We start from the raw sequence: 14734 nt of genomic DNA, 5'->3' as shown, positions 1-14734 counted from the left end.
CGGAGGCCGCCCTTCCTTGGAGCACCGGACATGTCCGGTGTGCACCGGACAGTCCGGTGAATTATAGCGGAGTGGTCTCCGGAAATTCCTGAAGGCGAGCAGTTCGGAGTTGGAGTCCCCTGGTGCACCGGACATGTCCGGTGGCACACCGGACAGTCCGGTGCGCCAGACCAGAGGAGCCTTCTGTTGCTCCTTTGCTCTTGTGTTGAACCCAACACTTGGTCTTTTTATTGGCTAAGTGTGAACATTTTGCACATGTATAACTTATTCACTAGAGCAAACTAGTTAGTCCAATATTTGTGTTGGGCAATTCAACCACCAAAATTATATAGGAACTAGGTGTAAGCCTAATTCCCTTTCACCATGGTTCGGCCAAGACCAACGCTTGCCTACTCCACGTTGTGGTGTCCCAACGGACGAGGGTTGCAATCAACCCCTCTCAAGCGGTCTAAAGACCAACTTGAATACCACGGTGTTGCTTTGCTTTTCTTAATCCCACTTGCGAGGAATCTCCACAGCTTGGAGCCTCTCGCCCTTACAAAAGATGTTCACGAAGAATCACAGAGCAAGGGAGGGATTAGCAACTCACACACGACACAAAGATCACAGCGAATACGCACACGCAAAACCCAGACTTGAGCTCAAGAGACTAGCACACTAGAACGGAGCTCAAATCACTAGAATGTCGAACAAGTGCGCAAGAATGAAGTGTGAGTGATCAATGATGCTCAAAGGATGCTTGGTTTTCTCCTCCATGCGCCTAGGGGTCCCTTTTATAGCCCCAAGGCAGCTAGGAGCCGTTGAGCACAAATCTGGAAAGCCATTCTTGCCTTCTGTCGTCGGGGGCACCGGACAGTCCGGTGCCCGATTTCCTTCCTTAAATAGCGAAGCCGACCGTTGGCAGCCTGAGAGCCGTTGGCGCACCGGACATGTCCGGTGCACACCGGACAGTCCGGTGCCGTCTTCTAGCCGTTGGCTCGGCCACGTGTCCCGCGCAGATTGCGCGGCCGACCGTTGGCCCGGCCGACCGTTGGCTCACCGGACAGTCCGGTGCACACCGGACAGTCCGGTGAATTTTAGCCGTACGTCGCCGGTGAATTCCCGAGAGCGGCCAGTTCGCTCGAGCCAGCCTGGCGCACCGGACACTGTCCGGTGCACCACCAGACACTGTCCGGTGCTCCCAGACTCAGCAGATTCTTGGCTGCTCGAGCCAAGACATTTCCAATTGGATTTTTCCTGTTTCCAGCACTTAGACACAATACATTAGTCCATAAAACAATGTACTAAGTCTGAGAAACATACCTTTATCCTTGATTTGTACTTTGTTCACCTTTTTACACTTAGGCACTTGTGTTGGACACTAAATCACCAAAACACTTAGAAATGGCCCAAGGGCACATTTCCCTTTCACAGACGTCGGCGGCTGTGGGCATACAAGCTGCTGCTCGTGGCTTCCTTGCACGACGGAGAGCGCGGGAGATGTGTCGGCAGATGCTCGAGGCAGCCTTGGTCACGGTTGACCTTGGCACACGGGGGCGCGACCTCGCCCTGTCGGACGGCCATCAGCAGCGGCATCGGGCCGCTATCTCCAAGTGTGAGCATGGTACGTGTCCCGCGGGCGACGAACTTCAACTCTACGGCAGCGGCGGTAAGGAAGGCACCCCCCTCGTCATCGGCAAGGGCGCACTACTTAGCGCCACCACATTTCGCTACCGCCCGCCACGAGGGCGCCTTCGCTGGTTATTGTTGCGACCTATTCCAGGTGCCCGTCCATGTGCTCCCCTTTCGTCAAGATGGCGTCCATGGGATCCAGGTGGCTGCACACGTACAAGTCCAATGCGCGGAGGGTGTCCGCCTTATCTTATGGGGTCAGAAAAAATTCAGATTCGGAATAATAAGATAAGCCGAGATGTAAAAGGCTTGTCTTCTAGGTGTCTAGTTTTAGGTCAAGTAGACTCGGTATTTGAGCACTCGTCATGCTGCAGCTCGAGGATGAGCTGCTTGTCCAGAAGGGGTGTAGTGTCAGGGCCTAAGGAGGCCCACGGAGGGGCTGCGGTAGCAGCAGCGATGGGCCCTATAAGGAGGATTAGATAAGGATAGTTAGAGATAAGATTAGTTAAGATTATCTACGAGATTAGTTGAGATTATCTAGGAAGGTTATCAGTTAATAGTTGTTGAGAGTTTTAAGGAGATAAGGATCTCTAGCTAGATGTGTTATGGTCACTAGACCGGTGAGGGATTGGAGAGGGGTATCGATGGGCAGGAACGTCGGCTGGGGGCCTCTGCCCACGGCCGAGCAAGAGGAGGGTTTGTCCCTTCTAATTCTTGCCTGCTTTATTTCTCATCCATTGATTACATAAATAGACCAGCTGTCCGGCCCTATCTAGCTAGAGATCCTTATCTCCTTAAAACTCTCAACAACTATTAACTGATAACCTTCCTAGATAATCTCAACTAATCTCGTAGATAATCTTAACTAATCTTATCTCTAACTATCCTTATCTAATTCTCCTTATAGGGCCCATCGCTGCTGCTACCGCAGCCCCTCCGTGGGCCTCCTTAGGCCCTGACAGACGATATCCAAAACAAATGGTCGCCAACAAGACCTGATCCTTTGCTTCAGCTTGTATTGGAATCTGTCATGCTGATGGAACATACAAGCATACCAAGGATTTGACTTGAATAATATGAAATTTTAGCAATCACGTGAGTTTTTGCAACTAAAAGTTCTCAAAGGTAATTCCTGTAGCGTTTGTAAATCTGTTAATCATTTTCTTAGAGAGCTCCCCCAATGTACCTGTTGAACTCAATAAACCTCATACAACTGCAAACATAATAGAACTTTGGAGCTGAATTTCACTAGACTTATATCTATTAATATCCCATATCATCACTCTCTTGTCTGTAGAAGATGAAGCTAATACGGTAGCCAAATTTGGATTCCATTCAACCTGAAACACCTCCGACCTAAAGGTACAAATTACGCAACATAAAAGTTCAGACGGAGAAAAAAAAAGCGACATAAAGGAGTTAAGCTAGACAAACAGGTAGATTGGCTTAGGCTGTCTTCAACAACGTCCTCTATATCCATCATTTATATCCGTCATTTACCGTCTTTTTTTAAAAGATTTCATCCTCTATATATCCTCTCTCCAACAACATACTCTAAACCACGTCCTCTATACACAAATACCTATATTAGAGACATTTTTTATTTTTTATTTTTTACATACGTATTTGTCATACTTTCAAATGTATTGTACATATTTTAGTTTTGCTAAACCGGTTATTTAAAATATTCAAATGGATAGATGACCGTTTAGAGAAACTCTATATATAGAGAATCTAAAAGCGTCCTTTAAATTTAGAGGATCGTTTAGAGGACGCTGATGAAGAGCATAGAGGACCGTTTGGAGTAGAGGAGGCTTTAGAGACTATTGCTCGAGCCAGCCTTTCTAGAAGGAAATTTGCAAATGATGTTTCGAGAAAAAAAAAGAAAAAAGAAATTTGCAAATGATCCTTTTGTAATCGAACTTTGCAAATTGATAAGTTTGCGCATTGAGAAAACAGTATCATGTATGTTTTGTACCAACTGGACATTACAACAAATAGTGCCATAAATGGTTTGCAGAAGTCTGCCACTGCCCCACCCTATTAATATACTTGTTAGGATGTCTCTAGCGGCTTACTCGTCCTATCTCCTATCTCATCTTCTATTTCAAACTTCGCTCTGTAAATGGTGTTGTCTACGGTGTAAAATAGTGTTTTGCACGATCGTATGCATGGTCTGCTGACAACCTTATCTTCCAACAAATCGGTACAAATGTATACAATGCAAAAATGTAAAAGGATTAAATAATCCAGCTGCTTATCTGACTACGGCACATTCTTTGCCTGGAAGAAATAAAGACTACACAAATAGGACACACAAAAATGTACCCATGACTGTCGAAAGTATGCAAGCTTATTGATAGTTTTTGCATGTCAAATACTTTGATAATTGTGTCTCCAGATGTTGTAGCCAATATCCATCCATTGAACGGATTGAATGACAAAGAGTTGACCAGGAAAAGGGAAGCACACACTATGAACAGAAACCGATCTATAACATATGACAAGACTGACATACCGAGCATATAACATTTTTTTACAAAACCAAACTTGTCTTTGAAGCAAATAAAAACACCAACTGAAAGATTGAACAACCATCAGTGCACACCATCTTCCTTATCACAAGGGAGGCCACATATAACTAAATCATGTGTGTAAAATTATCTTTGCATAAAATGAGGTACCAGAAGTGCACATCTCCTGGTCTGAACAAACTGCTTTAGGAGAATGAAAATAAGAGAAACACTGTCCTTTGGGAATTAAGACCATAACCATATACAAAGCCCCTCTGGTAAGATCAATGTGTTGTCTAGCAAGCATACCAATCGCTATGAAAGAATTAATAGACATAGTTAGTAAAGGCAAAGAACAAAGTGGAGGCTTGAAAGGTAAACAACTAGTATATTCCATTTATTCTTTTAGTTCTACAGTTTTTTTTATACGAATACCAAATAATTTGTTGCTTGTCTGTGTTATTGACTTATTGCCTCATATATAGCTGTGGGTATAAGTATAACAAATGAAAAAGGACCACAAAACCTGAAGTTGATTTCCGTGGCACCATAAAAAGAAAATAACAAAACTCACTTCAAAAAACATACATGTATGAATCGAGTGGATTTCAGAAGCTTGTGTGGCAAAGCATGATAGTATGAATGAAAAACCCTCAGATAATAGTTCATGGATTTCAACAGAAGGAATACGAGCCACCTGAATCTATGCTGGCTGCAAAGCATATAAGTGAAAACATAAATACCCTTAGGCTTTATTTTGGTACTCTAGTATTCACCCCAATCCAAATGTGGATTGGGGTGAATACTAGAGACAAAGCCTTAATTGTAAACAACCGATGCAAGTTCTCCTATTATTTAAAGATAGCAGGGACAGACAGATAGGGACACACGATGATGATTACTTTTGCTTCAAACATGGCTATTGGAACAGAGAACTTCTGCCTCTAATGGTGGTACAGGAACAGATAATATAGTCACTCCAGGATTGATTCATCAATTTGTAAAGGCTCTTCTCGTCACAGACCGCTGGCCAAATTATATATAGAAAGAGAGAAGCATGGGCATGTGTTGACGCTTTTTTGGAGCGCCAAATACTCAAGAAGAACCGGCGGCGGTGCTCTCTGGTCAGGTGCGGACGGTCCGCGGCCTGACGCTTTTTTGGAGCGCCAAATACTCAAGAAGAACCGGCGGCGGTGCTCTCTGGTCAGGTGCGGACGGTCCGCGGCCTGGGGCCGGACGGTCCGCGACCTGGCGCAGGGGCTAGGGTTTCCTGCCTAACGGCCGGACGGTCCGCGCCCTGGGGCCGGACGGTCCGCGCGTGTGCAGGGGCGGCGGAAGATCGCCGGCGGCGCCTGGATCTCGCTCCCGAGAGGGACCCCGTCGGGGAGGAGAGATCCTAGGGGTTGTCTAGGCTCGGGCCGGCCGACCTAGACTCCTCTAATCGGCGTAGAGTCGAAGAGAGACGAAGAATTTGGGGATCGGGAGGCTAAACTAGAACTAGACTAGAACTACTCCTAACTGTACTGGAAATAAATGCGAATAGAAGTTGTATTGATTCGATTGTTGATTATAAATCGACCGTATACCTCTCTATTTATAGAGGAGGGGGGCTGGACCCTTTACAAACTAATTTCCGAGCTTATCCCATGATTTTAGCTAACAACCGTAGCACAAAACTCGGAACCCTAATCTGTTCTGCGCACGTGCGGACCGTCCGGCCCACAGGCGCGGACCGTCCGGACCGCGGACCGTCCGGCCTCAGGGCCGAACCGTCCGCGCGCTCAAATTGGTGCTCAACATATGCCCCCCTGCCTTTTGGTGGAGCTGAGCGAACCAAAAGCAACTAACTCGATGTTATCACATCGGTTTTCTTAGGCATCTTGCCACTTACTAGGATGGTACGCAATGGTCTTGGTCTCGGACGTGACCCCTTTAGCTTTGATCGAACTGTCGGTCCCAACACCGTCGAGCGTCATACTGATCCTGACCAATCTGTCACCTAGCTTTTCCTAATCTTCCAAGTGTTCTGGCGTAGCTTCGTAGTCGACCAGGTCTTCTCCTTGCAGGTCATCTTCCTCCATGGGTGTCGGCACGTCGTTGCAGGTGTCATGGTTTATTGCGGATGAGTCGGCCTCAGGGGTCAGACGGTCCGCGCCCTGTACGGTTGGTCCGGTCTTTATAGCCAGACTGTCTGCTATACCTGCAAAGAGCTGCACAGTTGTTGTTTTATTTTCTGTCTTTATGGCTGTTTGATTTTCCTCAACGGCCTTTGGTCTCCATCTCTTTTGTGGTGGCGGATACTGCGGATGTGTGTCATTGAATATTTTTTCCGCCTCCTTCTCCTGATTCTCCTTTGCTCTAAGGCGTTGTAATTTTCGCTTTTGCGATCGTGTCAATCCCGATGGGCACCATCGGGGCATGGAGTATTTTGGATCAGCTATTTTATTGACAGTCGTACTTTCTTTTTTGTTTGTGTTGGCCGATTCACCAAAAATCTCGGCCCTTCGTTATTTTGTTGTACGACGAAATCTGTCGTTCCTATTTTAATGACGTCTCCCTTTTCCGTACTGTTAGAGGTTGTAGCTGTATGCCCCCCTGCCGGATTAGTCAGCCTTTGGGGCCGAATTGTTCGGCAATCTTGCTGGGCCTGTGCTCGTGGACCAGATTGAGGGGCTCTCAATCGGTCTTGTACTGGAGGTGTCAACCTATTGAATACAGATGTTTGGGGTGCCCCCCAAGCGGGGTACTGTGGCATCCCAAATGGGTATGGTGGCAATGCCCCACATTTGATTTGGGACGTATGGTGGAGGTATGTATGTGTATGAATATGGCATAGGTTGATATGGTGGTGGAGGTGTCCATGCAGGTACGTTAGGTCTTAATTGAACATTATGACCTCCCGTCCTTTCCGATTGGTGTGGTGGTCCAATCGGCCTAACCTGCCGTCGCACCTGGGTGGGTAAGCGAGGTCCCTTTGGTGGCCGGTCGCTGGGGCCAGCCTTCTTTTTCACATATTTAGACAATAATTGATCAAAGGTCGGGCTAGATTTTACCAACCGACCAGTTGCCTTGAACGTGTTAGTTTTCCACGTACCTATTTCTGGTCGTCGTGGTTTGAAGGTACGTGGTCGCCGCGGCTCTTCGGTGTTGCCGGACCGTCCGCTGGAACGCTCCGGACTGTCCGGTGATGTTACGGACCGTCCGCGCCTGGACACCGGACCGTCCGCGATGCGTAGTATGGGTTCTCGCGCATATCCCCTGGTCTGCGCTTGCCCCCCAGTGCCGGAGTTTGTGATGGTTACTTTCAGTGTCTCTCCTCCATCAGGAGTCTTCTCGGCCACCACTTTCCTGCAGGAAATTTTGTTGTCTCCATCGGCCTCCCGTGAGTTGCCGATGATGACTTCTTTGTCTTTGCCCTTATCGGCTGTGCTGGGCCGAATTAGGACCCTTTTGCCCTTGAAGTCGATCATATTCATTGAAAAGGGCTCCGTGTCCTCCTGAAATTTCAATCGTCCTTCGTTAATGGCCGATTGGATTTGTCGTCGGAACACATTACAATCATTAGTGGCATGGGAAAATGAGTTGTGCCACTTGCAGTATGCGCGACGCTTTAGTTCGTCGGCAGGTGGAACGATATAATCAATTTTAATGTTACCATTTTTTAGTAATTCATCGAATATCTTATCACATTTGCCGACATTAAATGTAAACTTAACCTCCTCCTGCCGTTCATTCCGAACTGACTGCAAGGAGGAGCAAGCCGAAGATTTGGCCTGCTCGGGCCAAACTATTTCGGCAGTGTAAACTTTCTTTGGTTCATCGTCCGAACTACTTTGATTGTGTTCTACTATATGGACATTATGATGAACCGTTTTGACTAGTTCTTTGCTTCGGCTTTCACAAGCCGAAGCTCTCTGATGTAATTGTGCTAGAGTAAAGAACTGGATGCCTTCTAATCTCTCTTTTAAATAATAGCGCAATCCATCAAAGGCTATTTCCGCCAGTTGTTTATCTGTTAAATGAATTTGAAAGCATCGGTTTCTCGTATCCCGGAATCTCCAGATATAATTACTAACCGATTCATCCTTTTCTTGTCGTAGAGCCACTAAGTCTACTAAATCTAGCTCATAATCGCTAGAGAAGAAATGTTCATGAATTTTTTGTTCTAAATCTCCCCATGACAAAATGGAATTAAGATGGAGCGCGGCATACCATGTGAATGCGGTCCCTGTTAAAGATAATGAAAATAAACGCACACGGAATGCTTCGGTGTCGGCCAATTCTCCTAACTGTGCTAAGAACTGGTCTATGTGCTCACGCGTGCTCTTTTCTTGGTCACCCGAAAACTTTACGAATTCGGGTATTTTGGTCCCCTGTGGGTATGGGAGTCGGTCAAACTTGCTATCATAAGGTCTCCGATATGACTGCCCCCCGGGGACTATACTAACTCCGAGCTTATCTCGGAACGCCCCACCTATTTCCTTCCTTACTATATCGATGGCAGCCGGTGGGAGACCACCGGCTCTTTGATCCAATATGGGTGAGTTTGTTTGGATGTTGGTATTTTGTTTTCCTCCCCATTGGTTTGGGTTTTGCGGCGCGTTAATGCATGCCCTATGAGGCTCATAGGACTGGCCATTCCTTTCTGGCCTTCTAGGGGCCGGAAAGTTCTCACTCTCACGGGTTTGATAGATTATATTATGATGCTGTTGTGTCGTATGGTGAGATGGGGAGTCTAGCTGGGACGGATACGGAGTTAGATATCCATCCTCCTTAAAAAACTCTGTGCCGGACCGTCCGGTTAAATACGCGGACCGTCCGACTCCGTGCGCGGACTGTCCGGCCATGTGGCCGGACCATCCGACATTATATTCGGGCTGTCTGGCGTCATACGCAGACGGTCCGAATGGGTTATCTAGGGTTTGTACGGCATGTGGCGGCTTGGGTGCAGGTCTCGGTAATTCGCTTCTAAAAATAGGATCAGCCGCCGCTGGCCCGGACGGTCCGCGCCCATGTGCAGACGGTTTGGACATCCGCAGATCGGCAAATTTATCGCCGATGTGCGTGGGAGGCTGTCGTTGCCTAGGGTACATGTCCATCGGCATCCCATAAAGGGGTTGTGACTGGTCGTGCCAACCTGTAGCCGATGAATTATGTGTGTATTCCCTCCATTCAACCTCGTGCGAAGAAAGATTTGTCGTAGTAGACTTATCAAGCGCACGCACTAGACGTTTATGATCATTTTGTATATCCCCTACGATACGTTGCAACTGTTCTCGCTGTTCGTCTATGTAAGCTTTAAGAGATTGGAGTTCGTTGGTGCTACTTACATTGGGGATATCTGGTGTGGGTCGGAACGAAGCCGGATCCGTCGCCCGATGTCGGACGACCTTGTTGTTCCTGTCCACTTTGAAGTTGGTCAAGAACTTTGCTTTTGCTTCTTGGATCAGCTGCTCCTGGCGCTCCTCGAACAGGAGCTGTTCTTCAGCCGACAAGGTCTCCCATGTCGGTGTGATGATATTGCTGGTGGAAACCTCAGAGCTATCTTTTGAACCGGCCATTGAGGGCCGATTTGATAGGTCTATATGTGTTTTCCCCAGCGGAGTCGCCAAAAAGTATGTTGACGCTTTTTTGGAGCGCCAAATACTCAAGAAGAACCGACGGCGGTGCTCTCTGGTCAGGTGCGGACGGTCCGCGGCCTGGGGCCGGACGGTCCGCGACCTGGCGCAGGGGCTAGGGTTTGCTGCCTAACGGTCGGACGGTCCGCGCCCTGGGGGTGGACGGTCCGCGCGTGTGCAGGGGCGGCGGAAGATCGCCGGCGGCGCCTGGATCTCGCTCCCGGGAGGGACCCCGTCGGGGAGGAGAGATCCTAGGGGTTGTCTAGGCTTGGGCCGGCCGACCTAGACTCCTCTAATCGGCGTAGAGTCGAAGAGAGGCGAAGAATTTGGGGATCGGGAGGCTAAACTAGAACTAGACTAGAACTACTCCTAATTGTAATGGAAATAAATGCGAATAGAAGTTGTATTGATTCGATTGTTGATTATAAATCGGCCGTATACCTCTCTATTTATAGAGGAGGGGGGCTGGACCCTTTACAAACTAATTTCCGAGCTTATCCCATGATTTTAGCTAACAACCGTAGCACAAAACTCGGAACCCTAATCTGTTCTGCGCACGTGCGGACCGTCCGGCCCACAGGCGCGGACCGTCCGCGCGCTCAAATTGGTGCTCAACAGCATGTTAGGGAATAAGTGATCACTACTTACTTGCAAAGAGGAACCAGACAACTGCTTCATTTCTGATACCATTTAAGCATGTTAAAATAGATTCCACAGGTATTTTCTTGGTTGAAGCGAAAGGACCTCTAGCCGAGTTGATTAGGTGGTCTGATTAGCACTCCTTAGGTCCTAAATTTGAATTACAATGGGAGCGAATTTCAAGCTGAGGTTAAAAAATGTCACTCGCTGGTTCCCTTGGTCGTGTTGCACGGGGGACCGGCTTTCGTGAACTTTCTCGGTCGAGGCTCCGATTGAGCTTCTTCTTAATATAATACTGTGGGACGGTCATTCCCCTACTGGACAAGTTTTCTTATTTCCTTGGTTGAACATCACAAATCATACAAACTTCTTACATCAGACATAATCAGAATAACATAAGACACAAAACGTATAAAGCCATGCTCAAATTTCCCTCAAGGTGTGCTGGTGCCTATACTTGCCACTTTTCCTTAAACCTCCGTCTCAATCACCTCAGAATATTATCATAAACAATTATGGAAAATCTATATGAACTGGAGTTACTATGGACACTATTCAAACATAATCAGTTAGTTTACAGAATAAGATAAGACATAAAAAGTACCAATCCATGCAGGCCTGCTCAAATTTCCCTCTTGTTTGCTGCAACTTTCTGCTATTTTAATCTGGCTGCGACTGCGGCTACTACAATATTTTGTCTCTATGGATTGCAGTTGCAGCAGTCTGAACAGGCTTATTTTTTTCTTAAACCTACATATCAATCCCCTTCAGTTGACCAGTTATTATCATAAATAATTATGAAAAATCTATATGAGCTTGAGTTACTTCACATATTGTTCTAATCCCATTTTCATTTAATATAATACAAACAAATGCACATAGTATCATTAGGAAAAGAAAAGAAGTACAAATCAAATTGCTCCGATGCATCAAGTCACACTATAATCAAGTTACTGTAACTATATGAGCCGAAAATGCGGGGACAGTGAATAAAGAGCACTGAGCACATTAATTGAAACAGGAGCATCCAACGGGACATTACCTCAAACACATGTTGTGCATCCAGAACAGAGCTCCACTCCTAGAGGAGAGACCCCACAAGCAAATCTTCTGTTCATAACCCCTCCTTCGTCGGGCTCCATGACAAGCCATAACCCTCCGCCTCGTGTCCCCTGAGCACAACAGCGGCGTCGCTCTTTCCGTTGTCGTAGCCATCGCCGAGATGGTACACGTGCACCTCGTCGACGCACATTTTGGTCGGCACCGTATAGGGACGCTGCGGCCTGCGGCATGCAGCGCGCGCGGTTGACCTCGCACGGTGTGGCGCCACGCTGGAGACGGACATGGACGGGAACAGGACGGCGCCGCCCGAGGCAGCGGCGGCTGCAGCGAGGCGAGGTGGGAGCGGAAGCACCGCGTCCAAGACCATTGGCCTCGTCGGAGGTGTGAGTGCCCACGACGAGCCGAGGACTTCGATGGGAGCGAGTGAGCCACTTCACGGTGAGCGACGGCCACTCGAGCGGGTGGGAGATGACGAGGTCGTAAAGCACAGCCGCATTCCTCTTCCAGTTCCGGTACTCCATCTCCGCCGCCGTAGGTGGGGTGCCCGCCGGTGTGGACGATCCGCCGTCCATGGTTACTTTGATTTGATGATTTGCACGAGAACCGGAGGCGGCATGCTGCTTGTCTCCCGCCAACAGGGATTTGGACGAAGCGGCGGGTGGGTAGGTAAGGAGAGAGCTTTTAACGCGGACTAGTTGGGTCTCAAGACATAAAAGGCCCAAACACATGCTAGTAACTACTAGAGCAAGCCCGCCCATTTTCGGCTCATGAGCCCACGAAGTAGAGGCTTGGCTTGAGCTTATCAAGCACTCTCTCGAACTCGCGTCCGTTTGCAGCACCCTCCGCCGTCGAGCCGCCGCGATGATGCAGTCGCACCTGCCCTCCCCGGCGAGGCTGGGGCTCACAACCTCGTCGCCGTCGCTCCCGCCCAATCCGGTCCCCTTGAATCCCACATCCTCGCCTTCACATGGTAGCCTGCCCTCGAGTGCAGCCGCCGGCACCAGCGCTGCCCCAACCCTAATCACCTCGCCGTCGCTGCTACCGCTCCTGCCGCCGCTTCCGCGCGCGCAATCGCTGCTCCAGCTTATATCGTCGCTCGCCACCAACCTCTTCGAGCTCTCGCCCAACCGCGCCGCGTGGATCTTATCGTACCGGGGGTCGCTCCCCACCTTCCTCCCATCGGCGTCCTCCTCCGCGCCGCCGCTCCCAACATCGATCTCCTCTACCAAGGACGCGCTCTCTCTTCTCACCACCCTGCAGACGCAGCTCTTCGAGGCCGTCGCCGAGCTGCAAGAGACCCTCGACCTGCAGGATGCGCGCGCTCGCCTTGTCCGTGAGGCGCGTGCCAAGGATGCTTCGCTGGTAACCTTTGCGAAGAAGCTGCACGAGGCTCACCAGGTACTTGACCGCCTCGTCGACGATTACGCTGACTACCGCCGCGATCCCAAACGCCCACGTGGCGCCGCTGCGGCTGACGATCCCGAGCCGGCGTCGGAAGGCGACTTCGGCACGTCCCTCCACTCCAGCCTTAAGCTGGATGACATCCTGACCTACGCGCACCGCATAAGTTACACAACCTTTGCTCCGCCGGAGCATGGGGCTGGGCTGCCTCTCCGTGTCAGCCTGCCACCTGTACCACAGGAAAATCAGATGAGGGCGTCGCAGCTGTATCTTTTTGCTGATTTGGATGTAGGTGTGCCCAAGAAGCCATTGGATGCGAAGGAGGGAATCGCACCAGAAGTGGAGGCTGCGCCGCTGTATGAGCCACCTCAGGAGGGGCCATCGAGGCTACCAAACACCTTGCCACCCATGTTCCCTAAGGAGCTAAAGCCGCCACCGGGATGGAAGCCTGGTGACCCGATCACGATACCACTTGATGAGATACTACCTGGTATCAAGGGTGCAGAGCCACAGCCCCCTGTGCCGCAGGCACCTGTTTCAGTGAGACCAGTGGCGCCAATGGGCCCAGAGCCAATACAGGTCAAGCCTGTGCAGCTTGATTTTGAGAGCAGTAGTAGTGATGAGTACAGTAGTGATGTTGGGAGCTCAGAAGAAGATGATGAGGATTAGTGCTCGGTAAGCTGCTCCTTCGCCTTCTATCATATGCTTGGGCTTTTCCAGTAGAATCCTCTATGCTAGTTATTTTACCTGCTCATGTCTTCCTGACTACTTATGAACTTTAAGGCTGATCTCAGATCATTGTAATGGTGCTGTATCCTTAACTTCTTAATCCAATGTATTATACCGATGATTTTACTTATTATATGCTTAGTATCAATTGTTTATCTTAGTACCTTGGGCAGACCCATTGCGGAAGGCTCCCACATGAGTGGGTCTAGAAAAAGGATAAACCATGGCAAGCCTTTCCCTAGCACCTGCGGAGAGGCTGCTTTGAACCGTGACCTGGTGACTCAGTGAGACAACCCTCATCACTGCACCAGGCTTGCCATTCTGTTTACCTTAACACCTTACTTCGTTAAATTGTTAACACCTTACTTCGTTAAATTGTTATATTCCTGCATTACAGTAGATTGTTACTACTTTCAAATTGTTTCATTGTTTGTGTTCTTACCAAATAATAATGATAGCTGAGAATGGTCTTTGCGCAAGTGATATGACAATTAAGTTACGAAGTGTTATGATTGTGAACTCCTAACTTTGCACTTGGGAACCATGTTTAAGTCGTTTATTTTAAATTCTTAGTGAGCCTTTGCTTTACAGGGGTTATGCCAGATCTTCTCAATCACTGGAAGCTTATCATTCACATTGTGAAGTAAGGATGAACTCGAGTACAATTGAATAACTTGGTGAATCATTTTTAATAGATATTCCAACTACCTTGTTATTGCATATACTTTGTTGATGAATAGTCTAGGCTAGTTGGATGATCCACGTGCGATTCACTATTCAGTAAATGATTTGTTGGCTCCGTTTGCATGTCTAACCTTGGGGATGTAGCTGTTTAAATGCAACCTGGAACTTTATTTAAGCTTTTGGTGTGATGTGCAAGGTATCATACGCAATTGCAACGATACTGCACGTCCACATTCCAGCATTTGCTTATTTTGACCCTTGAGTATATTGGGACAAGGGATAAATTGTCTTCAATTGGTATAATCTACCTTAGCTTCTTGACGATGTTAAGTGTGTGCATACTGTATACTTTGTCAATAACAACAAAGCATTCTAGTGCCAATCAAGTTGGGCTAGGCTAGAGGTGGAGGCGTGAAGCCCAGCACGAGCTACCAATAAAAAGGGAACAATGTTAAATATATGTTGGCTGGAGAAGGC

The 14734-nt window shown here is 48.3% G+C and overlaps 1 protein-coding gene across 1 annotated transcript; it reads left to right on the top strand.

The window, feature by feature from the left end:
* The first annotated feature begins 12214 nt into the window (after positions 1–12214).
* Positions 12215–14432, top strand: LOC100277397 (Mediator of RNA polymerase II transcription subunit 4). The gene is made up of 2 exons (NM_001150964.1): positions 12215–13519; positions 14165–14432. The coding sequence occupies exon 1, from the start codon at positions 12305–12307 to the stop codon at positions 13511–13513; it is 1209 nt and encodes a 402-aa protein (NP_001144436.1). The 5' UTR covers positions 12215–12304; the 3' UTR covers positions 13514–13519; positions 14165–14432.
* The last annotated feature ends 302 nt before the right edge of the window (positions 14433–14734 follow it).

Source organism: Zea mays, chromosome 2, assembly GCF_902167145.1.
Source record: "Zea mays cultivar B73 chromosome 2, Zm-B73-REFERENCE-NAM-5.0, whole genome shotgun sequence".
Classification (NCBI taxonomy): domain Eukaryota; kingdom Viridiplantae; phylum Streptophyta; class Magnoliopsida; order Poales; family Poaceae; genus Zea; species Zea mays.
This window is presented reverse-complemented; position numbering and strand designations above follow the sequence as displayed.

What these genes read in the sequence shown, in the direction of transcription:
- LOC100277397 (NM_001150964.1), top strand. Translation starts at nt 12,305, where the DNA reads ATGATGCAGTCGCACCTGCCCTCCCCGGCGAGGCTGGGGCTCACAACC.